We start from the raw sequence: 17,501 nt of genomic DNA on the forward strand, positions 1-17,501 counted from the left end.
CAGGAATATTCGGGCTTGATTTTTGTAAGTGTCCTGCACGTAATTTCAATAGTAATGGATTTTAATGCATTCCTAAAATAAGGAATCTTCCCATCAGAGCAGCCACAGTTCCTCCAACATGACTGTGTCATATTCAGCTGTACTGATTTTAGATGCAATGAAAAAAATGGATTCCTGCATGTTTAATCATTTTTGTCCCTTTTTACTTATATAAATTATACAGCCTAAATGTATTTTTATCTTAATTTTTAATGAACCAACAATTAGAAAAACACAGTTTACACAGTTTACAGTTCACTTTCACTGTCTAAAAATGCTTACAAATGGTGCGCCACTCTACACTATTTTGTATTTAGTAATGTAGGCAAAAACAAGGTGGCTGGGTAATAATTATTTGTTATTTCATTAGTTCTGCTACTACAGACTGAATGTCCTTATTTTGTCCTTCACTTCAGACACAAGCCTCCCCCCGTACAATTTCACTTCTTGAAAACTGTTCACATTTTACCCCATAATAATCACTTCTTTTTGGTCAGGGTCCTGTTAGGTCCAGAGCCTGCCCATAATCATTGGGCACAACACAGGAATACCCAGTGGATGAGGGATATACCTTCAGGAAAGTAAAGTGGAGGTGCTCCACTTATGTTCACTGACTCTTCTTGTGACATACCGTATTTTTCGCACTATAAGGCACACTTAAAATCCTTTAATTTTGTCAAAAATCGTCAGTGCGCCTTTTAATACAGTACGCCTCATGTATGAATTTTACCAGTCAGTTGTAAGAAGCAGAAAAGCTGCTCTGCCAAATTGCAGTTTTACTCAAGCGTTTCAGTTTAGTTCTCCAGCACCAGGGCTGGAGTAGCATTAGCATTAGCTGCTAATGGCTATTTCCCTGTTCAGGGGTGAGTATTTCAGCAAGACTTGCTGAATTAGAATTTCCTTAGTGTTAGTGTTTCTTTAGAGTGTTTTTAAGGTGCACTGGATTATAAGGCACAATTTATGTATGAAAATAGACCAGAAAATAGATGTTCATTGATAGTGTGCCTGATAGTGTGCCTTATAATACAATGCGCCTTATAGTGTGAAAAATGCGCCTTATAGTGTGTAAAATAGGTCATCAATACTATTTCACCATTGCTTACATAAAAAAAAAATCTATATAAAACTGTATGTGTGAATGGGATTAGTGAAGGGGAAGGTGGCCGCAGTTCTTCATTTGACCTGGTTACCTTGGAAGGGCTGGTCCAGCTGGGTCCAGTCTCTCTTGATGAAGTTGCTGTAATCTTTCCCCAGCCACAGGAGAGCATTACAGCTCAGATCCACTTCATCACGACCTCCTGGAGCTTCCCGAGGATCTCCACCAGAAAGAGGAACAGTAGAACCGTCTTCCCTTTCCATCTGGAAGAATAAATAAAAGAGCCAGAGAAAGTGAGACGTGTGAGAAAAGTGTCCAAGGTAATGGAGAAGCGGAACAATGGAAACAAAGGACAAAAACTGTAAATAATATAGTATATAAAACGTTAATGACATCCTGACCTCTGGCACTGGTCTTGGGTTGTGATTGGCTGTTTTGGAAGAAGCTACATCGACCAGCCTGTAGCTGCTGTCATCCCATCTACCAAAGGCGAGGTCCAGCCCGCCAACAAAAGCCACTGACTGATCGATGGCCACCATCTTCTCGTGATGGGCCCAGAGGAACACCACAGAGGCCACGTGGTCAGGATGACGCATCACCTAGCCAACACCAAAAAAAAAAAAAACACATGGGAGTGTTAGCCAAACATTGTTATTCCTTTATTCTCTATTCCTTTATTCTCTAAACATATATTTGGTAAAAAAAAAAAAAAAGAAAATAAAAAAAAAAGAAAATTGAAGTAACTTTTATACAGTAGTAAATCAATTAAACTAGAATTATTTTAAATGACCATTAGTGGTGAATATAAGATGTGTAAACATAGGCATAGACAAATATATTCTCATTGGACATTGGACTAAATTAACAATTTTTGGGAAGGGACAGGACAAAGGCACCTAATCATGTCCTACGTATATGCTGGTAAATTCAATCAGAATATTTATTTCAGGGAAAGGCAAGACTTTCAAACAGTGAACTCAAAGTGAGAGCAAATGCAGCCAGAAAATTACTGCAGCTGATTGATCTGGTGGATGTTTTTACTATGATGTATAAACTGATAGTAGTACAAATATTTGAAGAGGAATTCACTAAATGTCGCTTTATTTTTTACTGTTACATAGGGGTGTCACGATTCTCTAAATCCTCGATTCGTTTTTTTTTTTCCGATTTTAGGGTCACAATTCGATTCGATTCTCGATTTTCTTTTTTTTTTCCTATGCCATTTTTAGATTAGTCTATGGTAATTCATTGGTTTGATGAATTAAATTTACAATATCTTATGTCAAAAGGTGGGCTTGATATAAGTGATGCAAAGTGATTAACCATATTAGGCACTAATGGTCAAATTTAAATTATTTAATTAAGATATATATGTAATGCCATCTAGTCGCTTTTGGTACCAGCAGTGTGCACATAACAGTCATGTAAAAATAATAGAACAATTAGAGCCTTAACAAACTGAACTCTATCCTACTATAACAGTTAAACATGAAAAATAAGACTTTAAGACTTTTTCAGTCCCTGAGAAGGACATGTTTTTTTTCTTTAACAAATATATATTATTAACTTTATCTGAGAGAAAGATGCTCCTTAAGGTAGCAAAACTATTAACGTATTTGAGGCTAGACAAAACAACTGTTATTTCTTTAAGAAGAAGTTTTTCTTTAAGAAGATGAGAATGTCCACATTCTCTGGAGAAAGGGCTGCTCTTTGAGCTACAGCGTGCTGTGCCATTTGCGTAGTGCACTGCGTGTGCTTTGCGAAGCTTAGATGGAGGGATCCTCTTTTTGACTTCGATGCTCGAGACCATGACATAATTTCGATCGATTTCGATGAAAGATCAAAATCATGACACCCCTAATGTTACATCATGAAGATAAGATCCAAGTTCTCCAGAAATGTTAGCTAGCACATTTAGAGCACTGTGTGAATCATGCAAGACTAAAACAAACACAGGACAGTAGAGATGATGGAAAGTCAGTTTACAGGAGAAAACTAAAAACTTATGAAGATGGGCAGAAATACGGAAACCACTGAGGCACTGTGGAGGCTTTATATTTAAGAGAAATTTTGCCGTCCATCCTTTCTATGTCACTTGAGAAAAAAAAAAAACACTAGTTCTGTTTCTTTGAGATCAGAGCACAAATGGTGTAGTTCAGGGTTCACACCTTGATGTTTGGATGCAGATTCATCAGCTTCCTTTTACTGTAGTCACTGTTAATGCCCAGAGCCAGCTCCACCTCCTTATACAGCAACACACACACCTTCACTCCCTGCTCCTGAAACAGAGAGAGAGAGACGGGAAGAGAGAAAGAGAAGCAAGAATAGAAATTAATATGTCTGAACTTTGAAAACTATTGTATCTGTAAACAATGTATTCTAGGAAATGTAGAGTCCAAGTTGCTGCATACTGCTTTGCGTTTGAGGATCTGGTCCAGGCGCCAGTATGTTCCTGTGGCAGGACGCTTCAGGTAGACCTCAGGACTCAGCCTGAGAAGAGACCGGAAGAGACAGAAATAACACATTAGGATCTCACATACTGTAAATATTCATTGTGATTTTACAGAAAGGTGAAATAACAACAACAAATGGACATAAAATGAGATTAAATAATAAGGAATGAAAGCTATACCACCCTAGAAGGTACAGAAATGAATCGATTTGTTTTGTTCACATGTTGTTCACACAACAAATGTGACCTCAGACATGCCATAAATATAGACAACTCAAAATAACTCTCTGTATAGATGAACAAAGTAAATAAAGGCACTTAAATCATCAGAAATGAGTTAAGGAAGAATATTAATGTGATTATATATCAGTTAATTGACAGGCCAACCAATAGAAGCATTGCTCTAATTTCACACACAGATCAGCAGCTACTCATGTGTGTGTATGAGTGTGTGTACTGACCACCAATCAGTGATGAAGATCTCCTCCTTTGCCTTCTCCAGAGCATCTGCCAGGTCTGAGAAATAACCACTGCCATTCACATACCTATAAATAAATCATTCAATCAATCAATCATTCAATCAAAAAGGTTTTGTTATCTCTCAAATTGTCAATCAATGATTCCATCCATTCCATCTATCTATCAATCTAAGAATTCCATCCATGCATTAATCAAACTAAGAATTACATCCATTCACTCATACATCCATCTAAAGATTACATCCATCCATCCATCCATTTACTCATCCACCTATCTATACATCTATACATCCATCTTAGGATTCCATCCACCCCTGCATCCATCCATCCATCCATCCATCCATCCATCCATCCATCCATCCAAGGATTCTGTCCATTTATCCATCCATCTATCTAAGGAATCTGTCCATTCACTCATACATCCAACTAAGGATTCCATTGATCCATCCATCCATCCACCGTCCACCCGTCCATCCATTCGTCCATCGATTCTGTCCATTTATCCATCTACCCATCTATACATCCATCTTAGGATTCCATCCATCCATCCATCCATCCATCCAAGGATTCTGTCCATTTATCCATCAATCTATCTAAGCAATCTGTCCATTCACTCATACATCCATCTAAGGAGTTCATCCATCCATTCACGTAACTAAGGATTTTATCCACCCAACTAAGGATTCCACCCATCCATCCATTCATCCATCCATCCATCCATCCATCCATCCGTCCATCCACCCGTCCATCGATTCTGTCCATTTATCCATCTATCTATCTAAGGAATCTGTCCATTCACTCATACATCCATCTAAGGAGTTCATCCATCCATTCATGTAACTAAAGACAGGTAGTGAGACTGAACGAGAGAGAGAGAAAGAAGTAAAAATCACATGTAATCATGGACACACACCATTTAGTGAAGGTTTGAGGTCTTGGTGGAGCAAAGCCTTCAAAGCGGTGCATCTGGAAAAAATCACACTTCTGAGACAAACCACGAATCTCATGACTCCACCACTGAGCCTGTCTGTAACTGTTACACTTGATGATCAACTTCCTGTACAGCACAAACAGACACACACACACACACACACGTTATTTTCATATTTCTAATTAATGTTTGTTTTATTTTTATTCTATGAGGTAAAGGTCCATCTCTCATATCCTAACCTCTAGAGCTATTTGCATAGCTTCACAGTTCAGTCTAAGAAGTTGCAGCATTTATGCTTTTTGCACCTCATGCAGCTTCAACTACATTTAGTTCATTATTTTTCTAAGTTCATTAACTCCACATCCTTTAAGACACAGAGCTCTACATCCCCCGTCCTCCTTATAACGGTTTTATGTGCTGTTTATCTGAAATGGGCTGTTGCGGTGGTCTAGCAGACCTTGTGATGGTCTATCAAATCACAGATGTTAGGAGTTTCACTTTCTCTGCGCTTTTTTTTATATGACGTGGGACACCTGCTGAGCACTGTTTCTTCTACATAGGTTTTATATGTAAAACCTTTTGACTACTTCATGCTGAAGACTGCAGTTTATTTAGCCCTTATAGCCTACTATAATTAATTTAATTATTTAAGACAAATAAAAAATAAACTACATTTCGATTCAAACAGAAGATTACTGACTGTCTCTCCACACCAGTGTTTGTGTACCTGCTGAAGTTCTCGATGCACACTCCGTGTTTGGTGTCAGTGTAACAGCTGCCCACCAGAACCTTCAGCTCGGGGTCAAACAGCAGCACGAAGGACACCAGGCCAGGATCCCTGTCCAAAAAACAACCAGTTACAGCTACATTACACCACAGCAAAAAGTGCAGGGCATCTGCCTGGAATGACATAAATGGGAACTGTAGCCGTTATTCTGTAGAGATACAAATGACCCAATGAGATGCACCAATATTGAACATCGAGGGTCATCACAATAACTGATCTTTAACATCTTATTGTGATTGACATTTATATTGTAAACCCATAACTAGGAGACATTTTACATAATTTGACAGAGGACACTGTGCTGAAAGCAGTTCACAACAGTATTTGAGTAAAAAAAAAAAAAAGAGATTTTCAAGATGTAAGTTTCGTAAAGTTAATTCAATCAGTTTTTTTTTTTACGTGAAAAAGTATGGTGTCAAATTGCATAGACCCCCATCTATCAACAAAAGCCCCTGCAACAGGCATGTGAGGGTCTAAAGTGGACCTTCAGTTTAGTTCTCTAGCATAGAGACTGCAGTAGTATTAGCATTAGTCGCTAAGCGCTAGCTCTTTCGCCATCCAGAGGCGAGTATATTGGACTGTAGCCTCAGTGTAGTGCTATTGGGTGGGATTTACGTCCCACTAGCGCTAGTGATTTCCCTAATGCACCCAGCATTAGTGAAAATTTGGAAATCTAAACTTACTGTAAATATATGGAAGTGCATTACTCACTCAAATAGTTTTCAGGAGAGAAATCTGTGTAGATTAACACCAGGCACTTGTTTGACTTTGATTTTTCTTTAAGAATTACAGTTTTATTTACTTAGCTTAGCTTTTAGTTAAAAGGAAAACATGGCCGCTGTTCCTTACTAGAGTCGAAAAATGCATCTTATTGATATTGTGAATTGAGAAAGAGGAATAAAGCTAATAATAGCCTATAGTGTTTACACAGCGCATTACATACATGTAATATATAACACTATCCTGTATCTAGACATCTGAAGGGACAAGAAATGTATAGTGCAGTGCTAACTTAGTCTATGTGTGTGTATAAGTAAGGAACACTAGTCAGACCTGGACATGTAGAGCAGGAAGGAGTCCTTCACCACCAGCCAACGGTGAGACCAGCGAAAGCAGAACTGATGATGCCCGAAACAGTTGAGACCCTGAATGCGGTGACCTCCTGACCTCTTCAGAATAAAACCCTCACTAAGACAAACACACAGCGCAAAAAGACAATTGCAGACAAAAATACACATTTATATTGCATTATTATAGCAGTTGTGATGTTAACAGCTGGGCTCAATAGGGCTAGAGCAGGTTAGATGCGGTGCTAATAGCCGGCCTCAGCAGGGTTGGAGCTATGATGCTAACAGATAAAGCAGCTGGGCCTGGCAAGGCTGGAGCAGATTAGCCGCAATGCTAACAGCTGGCCTCAGCAGGGTTTGAGTAGTGGTGACCAGGACGTTTGATGGTATGTTAAAAATCTAACTCAAAAGAGTTGTTCAGAACGTTAAAAATGAAAAAAATATGGTGTTGCAGTAAAACACATGCATGCTTTACTTACAGGCCTTTGGGTCCAAGGTCTTTGATGAAAGACAGAGGGCTGATAGAGAGGAATTCCAACTAAGAGAAGAAGGACATATAAACTTTAATATTGAGCATGTTGTGGGTGTGGATTTCATTGGCTTAGTTAACAATATCTAAGAATATCATTTCATATACATGCATTTAGTATAAAATAACATATAAACTAAAAGCCCAGGAAGATACAATTTTAACTAAATGCATTCATATACACTATCTGTTACTAGGATTTCCTTGATTTTTGATCTTTTAAAAGAAGTAAAATTACAGCTTGAAATTCACTGCAGCGCTGCATTGAGGTGTAATAAGAGGAATAGCGGTACTCTCGTGTCTGTGCCGGAGCTCCTCAGAGCTCAAACCAGATTCTGTAAGTTTTCCGAGGCGGCCGCAATCAACGCTCGCGAGAACTGCGACCTGCTTTCCGACCTTTAGTTCTAACAGTTCTACAAGGACTACTGCTTCATTCTTTACAAACTAACATACAGACACTCACACGCAGAAGCTGGAAAGAGACCGAATATGTCTGTGAAAGCCAGAAAACGAGAAAGAGAAACTAATCGGCCTGAAACATTTATTACACTCTGAAACTGTAGGGGGAGCCCACGAGCAAAAAATCTCAATACTACCTAGTGGGGCATTAAATGAACTTAATTAATAAAATATAATATAATATAATAAAATGTGTATGATTATGATGTTAGTATTTTCACCATTCCACAGTAGTTCTTGCAGAAAGTGTTCTCCAGCAGGCTGTTCAGATACTCCTCCAGGTATTTCTGTAATCAAATCAAAAACACAGACACACAGACTTTTAAATGACTTTAAGTGACATGTAAGTAGGGGTGCATTTCCCCTCTGAGTTTAAGTCTATACAGGTCTATTTCATTTTTACAAGTTTACATGCATACAGTATTATTGCAATGTAATAAACACAATAAAACATATTAAATTGCACCAATTATTTTGCTATTTTTACTATTTATTAATTTATCATTATTAGCACGAAAGAAACAAAATAGTCATTCCAACAAATGTTCCACGATCTAGGCCGTCCTTCAGTCAGCCACTGGTACCCATGTTTACAGTGGTACTTTGAATGAGCCGGGTTTGACTAGGCTCCAGTTACCGGGCTTAACTAAAAAAACATTCCATTTAAACATATTAATAATATAATATTTCATATTTATTAGTAAGAGAATGAACCAATTGACTGTTATAAGTGATTGTAAATGTTTCAGTGTGTGTGTGTCTGTGCATATTAACTGGTTTGCTGGATGTCCTCCTCATCCTCTCAGTGCCATGAAGAGAGGGCATTTCCTCACCCATGTTGTCCAACTGCTGTCGATGAATGGCAAACCTGACACACACACACACACACACACAAACACGTTTAGATCTTACAGATGAGATGACTCACTGATTTTATTCAGTAAAGTGGTCGTGAAACATATGCAAATAGTTCAAAACCCAGAGTGATAAACCAAATATTCGTCATATTTTCAGAAATACTGAAACTTTAAAAACTGTTCACACATATCCTGGACAATCTCCAATAGTCTTATTACTGTATAATAATGTAATGTAACTAATAAAAATGTAAAATATTCTTTTAAACTAGGCCTGTCACAATACCGTAATTACAATATTGACATATTGTACAACAAATTAACATGACCAACAATTTCTGAAAGTCTTGATATCATTCATTGTGTTTCCCTGCATGTTTGTTTAAATAAGAACATACGTCACCAGTACGTATACAATGCATCAAATATGATACCTCCATACACACAGAGAAGACTTTAGCAGGTGAAAAAATCTTCTAAACTATTCATAATAAAAGTTCAATGTTACTTGCTGGATAATTAGCGTCTTTCTGATCATGCAATACCATATTTATATATTCTGTTATATTGTTTATATATTCTATTATAGAATATACAAATATTATATATTATATTATATTATATTAACACTTATTGCAATACGGGGCAAGTGGGGCCGTGGGGCATTTGTTGTCAAGGTGGCTTTCATAAAAATAAAGCGCTGCGGGAAACCCTAATGTACTATCCAAACAAGAAATATAGTTATTGTGACATGCCTAACTCAAATATTGTATCATTACTTTAATATCCTCAAGTAGGAAGAGGAAAAAAGAGCCATAAAGTTGGGAGAATAATCAATATACACTTTAGTGTGTTTAAATGTAGATACTTTTTGTATGTTACATACATCGACATTTGACTATTTGAGCCCATTTGAGCAGTTTTTTTGCAGGAATGATATGTATGTTAATGAGTTAACGTATGTGTGTATGCTCACCTCCCTAGATGAAGAAGCTGCAGCATCATCTTGTGTTTGTACAGATCTCTCTGCAGCTCCTGAAAATGCTTATACTTTCTCTTCACTGTCCACGTGAATTCACCGTGGGTCAGACGCACCGTGTACAGAGTACACACACGCACCTGTCATTAAACAACATCACAAATTAGGATCATCACAACTCAAGTCATTTCTTATTTTAGAGGCTTTTTTTCTTCACTTATGCATATAAAAATAAACCAGCACAGAACTCTATACACACACAATCATACACTATCAGAAATTACAGACTACACTCTCTAAACTACCTGTGTTTCTGCTGCATATGCTGTAAAACTGTCAAGCAAGATCATGGAATTACAAATTCTGCAGAGGACCTTTCACTTGAAATGATACTTATGTAAAGTGTAGATGTGAAAAAATCTTTTTAAACCCTTCATTTCAGATTAAAACTTTACATAAACAAATGTTTCAATACTTTTGTCCATATAGTGTATCTTTTATTCCATTAAAATAGTTGATTGATGAAATTTATATATATATATATATATATATACATATATAAAACCACACCTTGGAGCGAGTAGTGTATCTTTCACAGTTCTCCACTTTGCAGGTGATGGGAGTGTTATGGAGCAGCGGAGACACGTCTCCCTCCCTCAGATCATCCAGATGATGCACCACGAAGAACTCCCGCACATCTGTAACAAACACATAAACATCAAACCAACAACCACCTCAGCAGACCAATAACAACCTGAAGCTGCAATGCAGTTGGGTCATGCAACAAGACAATTATCTAAAGCACACAAGCAGCTCTATCTAACTCACAATGGTTTAAAAATAAGGTATTTTGGAACCTTTTGGAACGATCTATTCAATATCCTGATCTAAACCATATTAAAATGTTATGCCAGAACCCTAAAATATGCTTCCTTGCAATTTTAATTCGAATCAGTCTTTTAGACTCTGCATTTTAATTCAAACAGGGAGATCTTATCCTAAAAAGCATGGATGTCTCAAGTTAAGAGGCTGCAACTGTCACTCCAGAATCTTCCAGGACTTCTTCTGAAACCAAGCCTTGGTGGACTTGGTGAAAGATATGCTTGGGATCACTTTCCTGTTAGAAGGTCCAATGATGTCCAAGCTTCAGATTCCCCACAGATTAAATTACGTTCACTCTAAGGATTTACTAATACTTGACGACTAAATCTATCTTACTTACCCCACACTGTATGTTTTTATGTTTCAGTAAGGGAGTGTTTCAAAATGTGCAAGATATGTATTATACAAATCATAGATCATAAATAGCAATAGTAACTTGGAATTAACTTTTGAGTTAAATGTTGCTTAATGGATCATACATGTTCAAAGTAATTTAGCTGTTTGGTGTTGGAAACCTGATTATTAACATCCACACTAACTTAGCTACCAGGTGAAGGATTTTACCATTATCATGTGGTCTGTGAGGCAAGTGAGGGGGGGAATGGGCCCCATGTATATCCCTAGTTAAGATTTATCATCTTCCTGTATTTTATTACTTCTATTTTATTAAATTATACACACCAATATGATTATTTGTAAGCAAATGTAAATTAACTTAATTGTAAATAAAAATACAATGCAATGATCAACTGTGTTTGTAGTTTCTCTCTCACCGCTGTTGTTTCTGATGGCATCGAGCTGATCTTCACTCAGACAGCGCTCACAGTGCGAGGAGTGAAACCACTGATTATCTCCATTTGCCTCTGGATTCGCCATGGTGCTATTGGCTGATTACACTTTCACCTGTTCTTACACACATGCAGACACACACAGACACACACACACACACACACACAGTACTATTAAATGTTGTCAACTGAGGGAAAAAAAGCAAATCTTGTTTTAGGAAACTAATCTTATTTAGACAGTATAATGACCACCTTTGTCATCTATAACTTAATGTCACTTAATAATCAGTTTAGAAAAAAAGGTTTTGACAAATTAATTGTTAATGGTGTTTCCCCCATGTTCTGTAGTTTCTATACTAACAATTATCATTGTATAATCTGAATGAACATGCATTAAGTAGTAGACGCTTGGAGAATTGCAAAGATTTTAAATAAAAACAGATTTTTTCAGACTGACATGAAGTTTCACTATTTAGTATTTTTGGTGTTGGTTTTGGGCTCTTGTAGAATCCCATAGTGGGGAAATTTGCAATATAACAGTAGTGTATATATATAAAAAAATAAGAGACCACTTCAGTTTCTGAATCCGTTTCTATGATTTTGCTATATATAGGTACATGTTTGAGTAAAATGAACATTGTTGTTTTATCCTATAAACTACAAACAACATTTCTCCCTAATTCCAAATAAAAATATAGCCGCAAGCGGCAATCATCGGGTTCAAGCACCAACTTGCACAATGGTGCCTACTGGAGCATTGAATGGTGATGTGTAAGAAGGTCTAATATGATTGGAGATGCCCTGTCACATTTAGAAATTATCAAGTTTTTCACCTGTTATTAATGTTGAGCAGAGGCCTTTCAACCTGATCAGTGCTTAAATTCACATGTAAATCTAGTGAACTTTGTAGGATATTCATTAAGTGAGTTAGAACTAGTCAAAAGGTGTCTACATGTTATTGGTATTGATCAGGTGGCTTCAACCAGAATGTTCACAAAGTGGTATTCAGATTGACCTTTGAACCTTTGCAGAACAAGCTGAAATGTTTGACCAAACAAGTTTAAATTAACACAAAGGAGTGAATGTTCTGATATGACATGTAATTACGAAGTTATTATAAATGTAGTTCTGAATTAAATGGCGCTTCATCAAGCACCAACTAGCACAATGGTGCCTACTAGAGCATAGGATGGTGATGTGTAAGAAGGTCTAACACAATTGGAGACATTCTGTCACATTTAGAAATGATCAAAAGTCTTTCACCTGTTATTAATGTTGAGAAGAGGCACAAAGGAGTGCATGTTCTGATATGACATGTAATAACAAAGTTATTCTAAATCTAGTTCTGTATTAAATGGCGCTTCATCAGAGTGATATTGTACAGAGGTCTTTAACATTGTGAGATTACAGCAAATACTGCAGAGTTACAGCAATTTAGGTTAGAAATTCCGGACGCACAGATTGCTTGATGCCTGGAGAGTATTGTATGTGAAATTTTCACAAATGTTTTTAATGAACATTTACCTAGAGACTCTACAGTGTGCAGCAAGACTGAAATGGAGGTGATAGGCCAAATATCCAGAGAGTAGTTTCAATATAGCTATTTTCAAACAATTAGCAATTATGAATGAACAAAGCACTTTTTAAACATAGTTGTATTGAGAAATTTGTCAGAGCCACTGTACTAAATATGGCAAAAACAATTAGATGTCAAAATAGTACAGCATGATTGACATATACTCGTTTTTTTGGAACAGCGCCCCCCAGTGGGCGGATTGTTTCAGCACTTTGCAGGTCACTACAGTGTCTCAACCTGAACATAACTGCCAAATATCATCCAGATTGGGCAACATTCAGCCTGCCAAAATGTCTGCTGAATGCTGATTGGCTGATGGTGTTCAGCCATGTTGATTGATTAAGTTGCCCTTTGAACATCCTTTAGAGGCTGTATGATAGATTCTGCATGCAAAGTTTCAACTTGCTAGGTTGCACAGTTGCTGAGAAACAGTGCTCCAAATTTACCTCTTGAAGTGAATGGGGCATATATCCGGAAGGACTAATTTGCATATGGCGGCCATATTGTTTACATATTTCAACTTTTTCTTAATGAATATTGAAGCGCATGCTCTCACGAGTGTTTTGATACCAAACATGCCAAGATTGGTCAAAATTCCTAGGACTAGTTTGCAAAAGTAGGTTTTGCATATTATGCAAATTAGCAAAAAATCTATATAGACGGAAGTGCATGGTCCAAATTGGAAAGTTGTTGGTATTGACCCAAGGAATCCATCCAAAAAAGAATTTTGAATGTAGGTCTTATGGTTTTTGAGTTATTGAGAAAATTGTGGAAAATGAATTTCCTTGTTTATAGCGCCACCACTTGACCAATCGGTGCCATTTTTGTTGTCCACCGAGATGCACTGATCCTACATCTACCTACCAAGTTTCATTTCTCTATGACTTACGGTTTAGGCTGCACAACTGTTTTTACAGGAGAAAAAGAATAATAATAATAATAAATATAGCCGCAAGCGGCAATCATCGGGTTCAAGCACCAACTTGCACAATGGTGCCTACTGGAGCATTGAATGGTGATGTGTAAGAAGGTCTAATATGATTGGAGATGCCCTGTCACATTTAGAAATTATCAAGTTTTTCACCTGTTATTAATGTTGAGCAGAGGCCTTTCAACCTGATCAGTGCTTAAATTCACATGTAAATCTAGTGAACTTTGTAGGATATTCATTAAGTGAGTTAGAACTAGTCAAAAGGTGTCTACATGTTATTGGTATTGATCAGGTGGCTTCAACCAGAATGTTCACAAAGTGGTATTCAGATTGACCTTTGAACCTTTGCAGAACAAGCTGAAATGTTTGACCAAACAAGTTTAAATTAACACAAAGGAGTGAATGTTCTGATATGACATGTAATTACGAAGTTATTATAAATCTAGTTCTGAATTAAATGGCGCTTCATCAAGCACCAACTAGCACAATGGTGCCTACTAGAGCATAGGATGGTGATGTGTAAGAAGGTCTAACACAATTGGAGACATTCTGTCACATTTAAAATGATCAAAAGTCTTTCACCTGTTATTAATGTTGAGAAGAGGCACAAAGGAGTGAATGTTCTGATATGACATGTAATGTCAAGTTATTCTTAATCTAGTTCTGTATTAAATGGTGCTTCATCAGAGTGATATTGTACAGAGGTCTTTAACATTGTGAGATTACAGCAAATACTGCAGAGTTACAGCAATTTAGGTTAGAAATTCCAAGGACGCACAGATTGCTTGATGCCTGGAGAGTATTGTATGTGAAATTTTCACAAATGTTTTTAATGAACATTTACCTAGAGACTCTACAGTGTGCAGCAAGACTGAAATGGAGGTGATAGGCCAAATATCCAGAGAGTAGTTTCAATATAGCTATTTTCAAACAATTAGCAATTATGAATGAACAAAGCACTTTTTAAACATAGTTGTATTGAGAAATTTGTCAGAGCCACTGTACTAAATATGGCAAAAACAATTAGATGTCAAAATAGTACAGCATGATTGACATATACTCGTTTTTTTGGAACAGCGCCCCCCAGTGGGCGGATTGTTTCAGCACTTTGCAGGTCACTACAGTGTCTCCACCTGAACATAACTGCCAAATATCATCCAGATTGGGCAACGTTCAGCCTGCCAAAATGTCTGCTGAATGCTGATTGGCTGATGGTGTTCAGCCATGTTGATTGATTAAGTTGCCCTTTGAACATCCTTTAGAGGCTGTATGTTAGATTCTGCATGCAAAGTTTCAACTTGCTAGGTTGCACGGTTGCTGAGAAACAGTGCTCCAAATTTACCTCTTGAAGTGAATGGGGCATATATCCGGAAGGACTAATTTGCATATGGCGGCCATATTGTTTACATATTTCAACTTTTTCTTAATGAATATTGAAGCGCATGCTCTCACGAGTGTTTTGATACCAAACATGCCAGGATTGGTCAAAAATCCTAGGACTAGTTTGCAAAAGTAGGTTTTGCATATTATGCAAATTAGCACAAAATCTATATAGACGGAAGTGCATGGTCCAAATTGGAAAGTTGTTGGTATTGACCCAAGGAATCCAGCAAAAAAAGAATTTTGAATGTAGGTCTTATGGTTTTTGAGTTATTGAGAAAATTGTGAAAAATGAATTTCCTTGTTTATAGCGCCACCACTTGACCAATCGGTGCCATTTTTGTTGTCCACCGAGATGCACTGATCCTACATCTACCTACCAAGTTTCATTTCTCTATGACTTACGGTTTAGGCTGCACAACTGTTTTTACAGGAGAAAAAGAATAATAATAATAATAATAATAATAATAATAATAATAAGAAAAATCTTAGCAAAAACAATAGGGTTCTACGCACCTTCGGTGCTTGAACCCTAATAAGAAAAATCTTAGCAAAAACAATAGGGTTCTACGCACCTTCGGTGCTTGAACCCTAAATATAGCCGCAAGCGGCAATCATCGGGTTCAAGCACCAACTTGCACAATGGTGCCTACTGGAGCATTGAATGGTGATGTGTAAGAAGGTCTAATATGATTGGAGATGCCCTGTCACATTTAGAAATTATCAAGTTTTTCACCTGTTATTAATGTTGAGCAGAGGCCTTTCAACCTGATCAGTGCTTAAATTCACATGTAAATCTAGTGAACTTTGTAGGATATTCATTAAGTGAGTTAGAACTAGTCAAAAGGTGTCTACATGTTATTGGTATTGATCAGGTGGCTTCAACCAGAATGTTCACAAAGTGGTATTCAGATTGACCTTTGAACCTTTGCAGAACAAGCTGAAATGTTTGACCAAACAAGTTTAAATTAACACAAAGGAGTGAATGTTCTGATATGACATGTAATTACGAAGTTATTATAAATCTAGTTCTGAATTAAATGGCGCTTCATCAAGCACCAACTAGCACAATGGTGCCTACTAGAGCATAGGATGGTGATGTGTAAGAAGGTGTAACACAATTGGAGACATTCTGTCACATTTAAAATGATCAAAAGTCTTTCACCTGTTATTAATGTTGAGAAGAGGCACAAAGGAGTGAATGTTCTGATATGACATGTAATGTCAAGTTATTCTTAATCTAGTTCTGTATTAAATGGTGCTTCATCAGAGTGATATTGTACAGAGGTCTTTAACATTGTGAGATTACAGCAAATACTGCAGAGTTACAGCAATTTAGGTTAGAAATTCCAAGGACGCACAGATTGCTTGATGCCTGGAGAGTATTGTATGTGAAATTTTCACAAATGTTTTTAATGAACATTTACCTAGAGACTCTACAGTGTGCAGCAAGACTGAAATGGAGGTGATAGGCCAAATATCCAGAGAGTAGTTTCAATATAGCTATTTTCAAACAATTAGCAATTATGAATGAACAAAGCACTTTTTAAACATAGTTGTATTGAGAAATTTGTCAGAGCCACTGTACTAAATATGGCAAAAACAATTAGATGTCAAAATAGTACAGCATGATTGACATATACTCGTTTTTTTGGAACAGCGCCCCCCAGTGGGCGGATTGTTTCAGCACTTTGCAGGTCACTACAGTGTCTCCACCTGAACATAACTGCCAAATATCATCCAGATTGGGCAACGTTCAGCCTGCCAAAATGTCTGCTGAATGCTGATTGGCTGATGGTGTTCAGCCATGTTGATTGATTAAGTTGCCCTTTGAACATCCTTTAGAGGCTGTATGTTAGATTCTGCATGCAAAGTTTCAACTTGCTAGGTTGCACGGTTGCTGAGAAACAGTGCTCCAAATTTACCTCTTGAAGTGAATGGGGCATATATCCGGAAGGACTAATTTGCATATGGCGGCCATATTGTTTACATATTTCAACTTTTTCTTAATGAATATTGAAGCGCATGCTCTCACGAGTGTTTTGATACCAAACATGCCAGGATTGGTCAAAAATCCTAGGACTAGTTTGCAAAAGTAGGTTTTGCATATTATGCAAATTAGCACAAAATCTATATAGACGGAAGTGCATGGTCCAAATTGGAAAGTTGTTGGTATTGACCCAAGGAATCCAGCAAAAAAAGAATTTTGAATGTAGGTCTTATGGTTTTTGAGTTATTGAGAAAATTGTGAAAAATGAATTTCCTTGTT

The 17,501-nt window shown here is 37.1% G+C and overlaps 1 protein-coding gene across 2 annotated transcripts in view; it reads right to left on the bottom strand.

The window, feature by feature from the left end:
• The window catches only part of pld2 (phospholipase D2), a 78,135-nt gene that overhangs the window by 27,408 nt on the left and 33,226 nt on the right, over positions 1–17,501 (bottom strand). For both annotated transcript variants that reach the window (XM_049475192.1, XM_049475187.1), the window contains exons 2-15: positions 11,331–11,460; positions 10,246–10,373; positions 9,673–9,815; positions 8,614–8,707; positions 8,061–8,126; positions 7,331–7,389; positions 6,838–6,972; positions 5,725–5,835; positions 4,980–5,123; positions 4,049–4,132; positions 3,547–3,625; positions 3,304–3,414; positions 1,537–1,734; positions 1,230–1,398 (exon numbers count right to left, since the gene is read on the bottom strand). In XM_049475192.1, coding sequence (XP_049331149.1) covers positions 1,230–1,398; positions 1,537–1,734; positions 3,304–3,414; positions 3,547–3,625; positions 4,049–4,132; positions 4,980–5,123; positions 5,725–5,835; positions 6,838–6,972; positions 7,331–7,389; positions 8,061–8,126; positions 8,614–8,707; positions 9,673–9,815; positions 10,246–10,373; positions 11,331–11,433 — 1,624 coding nt within the window. In that variant the 5' untranslated portion in view covers positions 11,434–11,460. The remainder of the gene's footprint in view (positions 1–1,229; positions 1,399–1,536; positions 1,735–3,303; positions 3,415–3,546; positions 3,626–4,048; positions 4,133–4,979; positions 5,124–5,724; positions 5,836–6,837; positions 6,973–7,330; positions 7,390–8,060; positions 8,127–8,613; positions 8,708–9,672; positions 9,816–10,245; positions 10,374–11,330; positions 11,461–17,501) is intronic.

The sequence above is a fragment of the Astyanax mexicanus genome, chromosome 1 (assembly GCF_023375975.1).
Source record: "Astyanax mexicanus isolate ESR-SI-001 chromosome 1, AstMex3_surface, whole genome shotgun sequence".
Classification (NCBI taxonomy): Eukaryota; Metazoa; Chordata; class Actinopteri; order Characiformes; family Acestrorhamphidae; genus Astyanax; species Astyanax mexicanus.